The sequence below is a fragment of the Coregonus lavaretus genome (genome assembly GCF_964263955.1).
Source record: "Coregonus lavaretus genome assembly, contig: HAP1_SCAFFOLD_2849, whole genome shotgun sequence".
Taxonomy (NCBI): Eukaryota; Metazoa; Chordata; class Actinopteri; order Salmoniformes; family Salmonidae; genus Coregonus; species Coregonus lavaretus.
This window is the reverse complement of record NW_028161776.1, coordinates 43,128-52,668: the sequence shown is the minus strand read 5'-3', so window position 1 is coordinate 52,668 and position 9,541 is coordinate 43,128. Positions and strand designations below refer to the sequence as shown.

Sequence of the window (9,541 nt, the reverse complement as noted above, 5' to 3'; positions counted from 1 at the left end):
GTGGAGGACAGAGGAGCCTCTTAAAGAAGAAGTTACAGGTCTGTGAGAGCCAGAAATCTTGCTTGTTTGTAGGTGACCAAATACTTATTTTCCACCATAATTTGCAAATAAATTCATAAAGAATCCTACAATGTGATTTTCTGGATTTTTTGTCTGGATTCTCTCTCAATTTGTCTGTCATAGTTGACGTGTACCTATGATGAAATTACAGGCCTCTCATCTTTTTAAGTGGGAGAACTTGCACAATTGGTGGCTGACCTAAATACTTGTTTTCCCCACTGTATGAATTTGAGTTTCATTTTGTCTAACCACATGTTGCACCACTCGGTACCTCTTCACCCCTGACCAGAACCTTCTCATCCGGTTCTGTTTCTGTCCAGCAAAGCCTGTAGATTCTGGATGTTAATTCTGATCTTACATGAGAAACTGGGCATTCCGATTTACATGAAAAGATTTAAACAACAAAGACACTTTGGATATGGACATCAACCAGAGCATGAATGATACTCAGATCCACCTGACTGACGTATCGCTCCTACACTACCAATGGAACCATCTCCTGGAATATATTGACGCAGCTACAGCAGGCAATACTTTGAGGGGGGTTGTAAGTCGTGGGAGTGTGTGTGAAGTTGAACTGCCACCAATTTATCTGGAAGGAGGACATTTTAACAACCCAAACAGGAAAAGTTTCCCCATCAACATTTGTCCCAACAAGGCTACTCTGTCAGTGCTGTAACCAGCTAAAGACAATCTTTGGACTGTTTCTATCTTTGGACTGATTTTCATTTTTCTATTTACTGTGTTGAACATGGAGTACAGGAGGACTACCGGGCAGCTGAATTGTACATACAAACTACAAAGACTACATTTGTAGTCCATTTTCTGTGTCCCTTTGTCACCTCTTCTTTGACTTCTATGATGTTGTGTAGTAATGGTGTTTGGCATTAAACTCTCATTTGAATAGACTGAAGCCTTGTCCGTAGTTTCCTTTTAATCCTCTAGGTGGCGTTCAAGTTGCTTGAACACGAGAAATATGGTCTGCATCTGTTTTGATTGGTCAAATCTGATGCCCGTTTCTGCATCCTGGCTGTGGCATTTCTGCATATTAAAGCGATAGGTCACCTAAACTTACAATTAAGTTTAATAATTTTCCTACCTGATGTTTGTCTTGATACAAGCAGATGTTTCTTTAGACATTTCTTTGTCACCAGACAAATTATACAAATGTTGAAATAAATTATACGTATATTGTCTTGCTCTTTTATTGACAATACTGACAAAACACTGTAAATACAAAAAGGAGGATGGATGATGAAAAACATTTGTTTTATTAAAGAGGCAGTTGGCGTGAGAAACAATGTTGTCTAGATACAATTGCGTGTTTGGTCTAGTTACATGAAGCATGGTAAATCTCTAGTGTCTGTTTAATCTGATATATGATGCTATGTTAGGAAATATTGATCTGAAAGTGCAGCTGTACCAAGGAGGGTGCAGCCCATTATGATGGTCCTGGTCGGTCCTGATGCTACGTTCTATTTAATTTCTCGTACGTAAATCCGTGTGCAAACCACGTCGTCTGCCCCAAAGGTCTGAAAAAGAAGGGAGAGGGAAAAACACTCCAATTATCTCAACACAAGTGTTTCTTGCTGTTGTAGATCAGTGTTTGAACCTTCAGATAAGAACACAGGACGATTTTATGTTAATCTCAAATACGACAACTGGTGTCCAGAAGTGGGATAAAAAAAATATTTATTGTTCAAACTCTCATTGTGACAGAATGGAAGACTGCTTTAGCACACAACTGGCTGAGATTTCCTGTCCAAAGACTTTAGTCATTTTGGCACGTGGCAGCTGCTACAGTATCAGTGAATGAATGGGGGGAAATGATAGAGCTGTGTGGGTGGCGGAGGCGCATCGAGCCCCAAAGATTTATGGTACTTTCAGAGGTGCAGCAAGACTGCAACCGAACTTGTGTCAGCACCACAGATCATCATTACCCCAGCACCCAGGGAGGGAGGGAGGAAAGTAAGTATCATTCGGGTTTAAAGAATGGCGTTAAGATGGGGCCATCTGCCGTGTGCAGCGAGTGTCCAGGGAGACATTAACGTGTGATGCGTCAGGGACCATTGGCGTTTTCCAACACAACATGATCAATGAGGCACATTATTGCGAGCAGGAGCAGGCAGACAGCCAGTAGCATTTAACCCCCCTCCACACACACACCTCTCTGGCGGTAAAGGCCTGCACTGGAGAAGGAAAAGCCCCCCTCTTACCTAGGGGATACTCTTCAGTACAACAGCAGGGTAGATAAGAGTTCAGTGTGTCAGTCACGAACACATGCAGTATCAGAATAACTGAAGGCACATTCCCTGCTGCCCGTCCTATTAAACTAAACTAGCCCCCCGAGATTTCGCCAAGCTAATGAACCCATCCTGGACTCCATCCGTCTTACATCACTGGATACAGTAAAGCCAGAACATACGGTCTTCATTACTTTCTTTCCCCCAACAACCCTCTCCTCCCCTCCATCCCTCCTCCCCCCCTCCAACACTCTCCTCTCCTCCATCCCTCTCCTCTCCTCCATCCCTCTCCTCCCCTCCATCCCTCTCCTCCCCTCCATCCCTCTCCTCCCCTCCATCCCTCCTTCCCCCCTCATTGAAAGCTTAATTTCTTCATCTGCTCATAGATGCTTTGACGTGAGCCACCTGCATTTCCGTTTTACTGGCCAGGTCCAGATTCCTTTGTCACCGGAAGGAGAGCAGGCTTGTTTTAGTGGAGGATGAGGTGCTGCCCATTAGCTCCCTGGAGTTAATAAACAAATTGTTCACGGGTGACGTAGTCTGAAATGTAGATCCATTGATGATGGAAAAAACTCTAACTTAGCCTGTGAGTACAACATTCTGGAGGTATGTGGGGGATCAACCTTTCAAGAGGTTTGTGTTTCGATTTGTGGGACCTGGGAAGAAGTGTATCGTGGCACCTTGTTTGTCATCAATAGGTTTTGCCGCATATGGATGGGCAGATGCAGTGCATTGGTGGCTTTCTCCATATTGCGGTAATTCAATAAGAAAAAGTCATGGTTCCCACCTTTGAGACCCTACCAAGTTGAGCATTTGTTGACAACACCACGCCATAGCGAAAAGTCTTTTCCTCCACAGTAAAACACAAGATGATGTGTGCCTAGCGGGAAATATGTTTGACTTTTTAAAAAACACACGTGTCTCACTGACCTCTCCCTCTTTACCAATATTGGCCCAAAATCTGAGCCAACCTCATGATCCCATCTTTAAACAATCAGACAGTTGTCCAACAACAGCCTCACAGACCTATCATATGGCTTATCGGTTCAATATGCACAGAACTACAAACCCTTGAGTTGAAACACACACATTTCATGTTTGCTCAAAGCATCTCCTGTTGCAAAGTCCAAGCATGCTATCCAGAAATGAGTCCCTTACTTAGAGGTTTTCCCCTTGATTTCCCTCTGGGCTTTGTACGAGTCAATAAAGAGGTTATCCTCATCACTTATAAACTGGAATCTAAGGTTATTGGTGCCATTTATTGTTGTCAATCTGGTCTATAAAATTAAAACAGGCCAGAAGTTTACAGAAAGCACATTTTTCTTTTTAATATGAAAGTCAGTGTCGTGAAGTCATCAAGAAGTGTTTTGGACGGATGTAAGGACCTGGTATGTGAGGAGCTTAACAACAAACGTATGTTTGTGCAGTATAATATCAGCCAGTAGCAATACATCAAAGAGAAAGCTTTGAAATCCCTTAGGAACCCTTTCAGAAGTGTTCATAACAGTGACAATAGTTTCTGAGTTGGGCTGTGCAGAGCTAAATTCATCATATGGAGTGCTCTGGTGGAAAAGCTTATCTTAGCTTTGACATCAAGCGTCTGTTTGAATTTACAGTATAATCTCTTGGGGCATAGTATGAGTTGCAGGCCTACTCTCTTTTGGGTTCAGAATGAAGTGTTATCACTAACAGTGTGGGGTACCAGTGCACCAAGTCTGGAACCAACAGGACGCCGCTTCTACCCCCAAGCCAATCGACTGCTAAATAGCTAATCGAATGGCTACCCAGACTACCTGCATTGACCCATTTGTTATGTTTTGCACCAACTCTCTTGCACTGACTCTATGCACACACACTGGACTCTATCACACACTCACACATACTTACACTGACACCCCAACACACACATACACATACACACACACTTTCACACTCACCACATACAGTGAGGGAAAAAAGTATTTGATCCCCTGCTGATTTTGTACGTTTGCCCACTGACAAAGACATGATTAGTCTATAATTTTAATGGTAGGTTTATTTGAACAGTGAGAGACAGAATAACAACAACAAAATCCAGAAAAACGCATGTCAAAAATTTTATGAATTGATTTGCATTTTAATGATGGAAATAAGTATTTGACCCCTCTGCAAAACATGACTTAGTACTTGGTGGCAAAACCCTTGTTGGCAATCACAGAGGTCAGACATTTCTTGTAGTTGGCCACCAGGTTTGCACACATCTCAGGAGGGATTTTGTCCCACTCCTCTTCGCAGATCTTCTCCAAGTCATTAAGGTTTCGAGGCTGACGTTTGGCAACTCGAACCTTCAGCTCCCTCCACAGATTTTCTATGGGATTAAGGTCTGGAGACTGGCTAGGCCACTCCAGGACCTTAATGTGCTTCTTCTTGAGCCACTCCTTTGTTGCCTTGGCTGTGTGTTTTGGGTCATTGTCATGCTGGAATACCAATCCACGACCCATTTTCAATGCCCTGACTGAGGGAAGGAGGTTCTCACCCAAGATTTGACGGTACATGGCCCTGTCTATCGTCCCTTTGATGCGGTGAAGTTGTCCTGTCCCCTTAGCAGAAAAACACCCCCAAAGCATAATGTTTCCACCTCCATGTTTGACAGTGGGGATGGTGTTCTTGGGGTCATAGGCAGCATTCCTCCTCCTCCAAACACAGCGAGTTGAGTTGATGCCAAAGAGCTCGATTTTAGTCTCATCTGACCACAACACTTTCACCCAGTTCTCCTCTGAATCATTCAGATGTTCATTGGCAAACTTCAGACGGGCCTGTATATGTGCTTTCTTGAGCAGGGGGATCTTGCGGGCGCTGCAGGATTTCAGTCCTTCACGGCGTAGTGTGTTACCAATTGTTTTCTTGGTGACTATGGTCCCAGCTGCCTTGAGATCATTGACAAGATCCTCCTGTGTAGTTCTGGGCTGATTCCTCACCGTTCTCATGATCATTGCAACTCCACGAGGTGAGATCTTGCATGGAGCCCCAGGCCGAGGGAGATTGACAGTTCTTTTGTGTTTCTTCCATTTGCGAATAATCGCACCAACTGTTGTCACCTTCTCACCAAGCTGCTTGGCTATGGTCTTGTAGACCATTCCAGCCTTGTGTAGGTCTACAATCTTGTCCCTGACATCCTTGGAGAGCTCTTTGGTCTTGGCCATGGTGGAGAGTTTGGAATCTGATTGATTGATTGCTTCTGTGGACAGGTGTCTTTTATGCAGGTAACAAACTGAGATTAGGAGCACTCCCTTTAAGAGTGTGCTCCTAATCTCAGCTCGTTACCTGTATAAAAGACACCTGGGAGCCAGAAATCTTTCTGATTGAGAGGGGGTCAAATACGTATTTCCCTCATTAAAATGCAAATCAATTTATAACATTTTTGACATGCATTTTTCTGGATTTTTTGTTGTTATTCTGTCTCTCACTGTTCAAATAAACCTACCATTAAAATCTACACCTGTTTACGAAGCATGTGACAAATAATATTTGATCTGTATACATTCTAACATGAACGTCATAAAACTAATTTGATAGACAAATTTGAGATCTTTGAATGAATTCTTTGTGAAAGGAACAATCTATATTTTCAGTATACAAATAGATCAAACTGAGGGGGGCCTGACATGACAGCCTTGCCTACTACCTTTCTCTAGTCCCAAACTTGTTGGTATTGATCCTCACCAGTATGAGTTCATCTCCCCTCAGCTCTCTGGTCCAGAAGGTTCTTGGGCCGTTGCCATCCAGGAGAGTCTGCCTGCAGTACATTTTGCTCTCAGTCTCCCATGTGACCAGGCTCTGTTGATAGGATGCAAATGAAGAGGGTCCATGTCAATACAGCCATGTACTTTCCTGTCCTGGCCATCTTTACCTTTACATTGTATAGGGGCAGACTACCTTTACATTGTATGTGGGCAGAACACCTTTACATTGTATGGGGGCAGACTACCTTTACATTGTATAGGGGCAAAGACTACCTTTACATTGTATGGGGGCAGAGACTACCTTTACATTGTATAGGGGCAGACTACCTTTACATGGTATGGGGGAAGAGACTACCTTTACATTGTATAGGGGCAGATTACCTTTACATGGTATGGGGGCAGAGACTACCTTTACATTGTATGGGGGCACACTACCTTTACATTGTATAGGGGCAGAGACTACCTTTACATTGTATGGGGGCAGAGACTATCTTTACATTGTATGGGGGCAGACCACCTTTACATTGTATAGGGGCAGAGACTACCTTTACATTGTATGAGGGTAGACTACCTTTACATTGTATAGGGGCAAAGACTACCTTTACATTGTATAAGGGTAGAGACATTACCTTTACATTGTATAGGGGCAGAGACTACCTTTACATTGTATAAGGGCAGACACTCCCTTTACATTGTATTGGGGCAGAGACACTCCCTTTACATTGTATTGGGGCAGACTCAGAGACTTTACCTTGCACTTCCTGCCATCTACTGTCTCCTCGTTGAACTCCTGGCCAATGAGGAAGTTGATCTCGGTGGTGCGCACGGTGGTGGAGGTCTTGATGTAGAACTGCTCATCATTCTGCCTGATCTCCACGTGAGGTTTGGACGCCGCGGCGCCAGCGACCTTCCTCAACATAGCATTGACGCCTGTGGGCAAATAACACCTGTCATTACGCTTACTTTAACGGTCATAAGCGCTGCATAACCAATTGCATGTCAGAATGTGTCATTGATCAGTTTTAACTTTGTCAGGTTACGGCAACTGACTGGACACAACCATGACATGCCACTGGGTTGAACCCATGGTGACAATACGGCTTCACAGGGCTACCGTTTGACTTTTACTGACATCTGGTATGTCATGTTAGCAGATTTCATAAGATCCTCATCTCCCATTTCTTTAATTCAAGGATGAGTACAGTTAAATTTCTGTCTCCTCCTGGCGCCATTAATAGGAGAAGGAAAACAATCATGAATTCCACTTGCAAAGGTGTATGTGGTGCTTATTTACAAGAGGAATGAATAGTGGCAGTGTTACCTATTTGTGGCAAAGTCATGGTAGACTGGAAGTTATTGGAGTGAGAGAAGATATCAATAGTGCGCTGTAGGTATTCAGGTTTTTATATACAGAGTTCTCAAGGCAAGCAACCGCAAATGAGATGGTTATCAGCAGATGTTGCAAATATGGGGGGACGCTATGACAAGGTGATGAAAACAAGGAATGCTGGAGTCATTAGCTTTGTTTAGCTCTCCTGCAGACTGATGGATTCCTCCGAGAAAATTTTGTGGAGCTAGTTGGCTCTTCTGTCCCAGTGTTACAGTACAAACAGTTGGATGAGAAAATGTCTGGCTGTTTCCATTCATTCCCAACATGCATATGTTTTCCGAGCTGCTCTCTCTCTCTTTCTCAAATACTGTATCCTTCAGTACTATGAGTCTGATTGCTCTCATTTAAATTACAATCTGTGTACTTGCGTTTCCCAGAGGAGAGGTCAATCATTCCTCCTTTTTCCTCCTCTCATCTCTTTGTTCCACGATGAAAAAACAAAACAATGGCAAAGTTCTGTCCAAGCCAATATCTAGACCTCAGATTAAGTGAGATCTCAGTGCAGTCACAGGAGACGTATTTGAGAAAACAAACACAGTGAATTGTCTCATCTGTTCCACAGCAGCTGGGCTCAACTGTGCAGCATTGGGCTGATCCACCCACACTGCTTTCACTGGAAATAGGACTATTCTAAGGCAGGAAGCTACACGCAAGATCAAGCTTACATGCAATAAGTGATTTGTAATATGTATTACATGTGCACCTGGTGTACATTTTCTATTATGTTTTATACATGCCCAACTCCATTTTTTTGTATATATATGTTTTTGAAAACTGATGTGAAAATGACTTTCGGGAATATCAACCCACGACAACATAAAATGCAGCTCAAATGAACAAGGTACATGGCAAAAATACATGATGGAATTATCCTAAAACTGAGGATATATGCAAAACTCAAAGATGATCAAGATGTGTCACACCCTGTGGCCTTTCCCAATAATTGTTTTCTCAAATATTTCCCCAAATAATAGATCACAGATCAAAATAATGATGGGTTTGGTGGTGAGACACAATAGGGAAACAACAGTTAGGATTTTGAAGTATTTATTCTATCAAATAGCTCTTAATGATAGCAGGTAAGAACTATAGATGTCTTACCAAGGGCTTTGAGTAGTTCGTCAAAATTCTCACTGCTTCTCATTTTCCAAGTGCCTGCGAAATTGGTCATTTTCTTGGGAAGGCTCGGCGTGTACCGGTCTCTCTCTGCCTCTTGATATGCTCTGTCTCCTCTGTTTCTCCTCAGTTCCCTGTCCCACTATCCCTCCCCTACACTCTCCCTTTCACCCTCCCTCCTTTTCTCTCTCTCTCTGTAATAACCCATCACAGCATGCTCCTCTCTCTCTCTCAAGTCCTGAAAGAGAGTCAGTGAAATGTCCTCCTCTTAATGACCATTGTAAATGACAGATGGACAGGGGTTCAGGTGGTCCAGTTTCAAGCCTGCAAAATAAATAGGACAAATAGGGCATTTAAATGGAACAACTCCATAGAAGAGAACCATGGATGTCACCATCACAGCAATACAATAATGTGTTGAATGCAATTATGGTTTCCAATATAAACCAATATTGTAGTTGGGATAAGATCTAAGATCTTTCTTCGATAAACGATGGGAGTCAATGTCCATCTAAAGATGGGATTCCTAGGGAACCGTCTCTTTGAGGGTGGATATAGACGTTCATCCCATTGACAAGCCCTCTCTCTCCCTGGCTACAGCTAAGGATCAGACTAAACATGCATTCAATTCATCCCAAGCAAGAAACTCACTGAAACAGCCCCCCAACACAGAATGAGAGGCCCCGATAGCTTCACTCACACCCCCTCCCATCACGTCTGATTTGTTCTCTTTCTGATGGCTCTTCATCAATCTCTTTGACAAAGTGGCTTCCAGACAGCGGTGGATAATTAATGTATAGAGCAGAGCAGGGAGCACTCTGTCATCCCTCCAGGAAGTGTCGCGTTAAAAAGGCTCCCATCTAGTTCCCTATGCATGCTCGTCCACCACAGTTTGTCTCATCAATCAATAGATTTGTCTTTAGTCTTTGGGTGGTGTTTTTCTTTGAACACACAGAGAGCGGTAGGGGAAAGAAAAACAGAGATGGTTTGATTTTGTGTTAAGCGTTGAA

The 9,541-nt window shown here is 43.2% G+C and overlaps 1 protein-coding gene across 1 annotated transcript; it reads right to left on the bottom strand.

The window, feature by feature from the left end:
- Window positions 1-1,528: 1,528 nt before the first annotated feature.
- Window positions 1,529-8,586, bottom strand: LOC311120089 (cellular retinoic acid-binding protein 1-like; the record flags this gene model as incomplete). The annotated part of the gene is made up of 4 exons (XM_084194703.1): window positions 1,529-1,592; window positions 6,006-6,119; window positions 6,777-6,955; window positions 8,517-8,586. The coding sequence occupies 4 exons, from the start codon at window positions 8,584-8,586 to the stop codon at window positions 1,536-1,538; spliced, it is 420 nt and encodes a 139-aa protein (XP_084050829.1). The 3' UTR covers window positions 1,529-1,535.
- Between the last annotated feature and the right edge of the window lie 955 nt (window positions 8,587-9,541).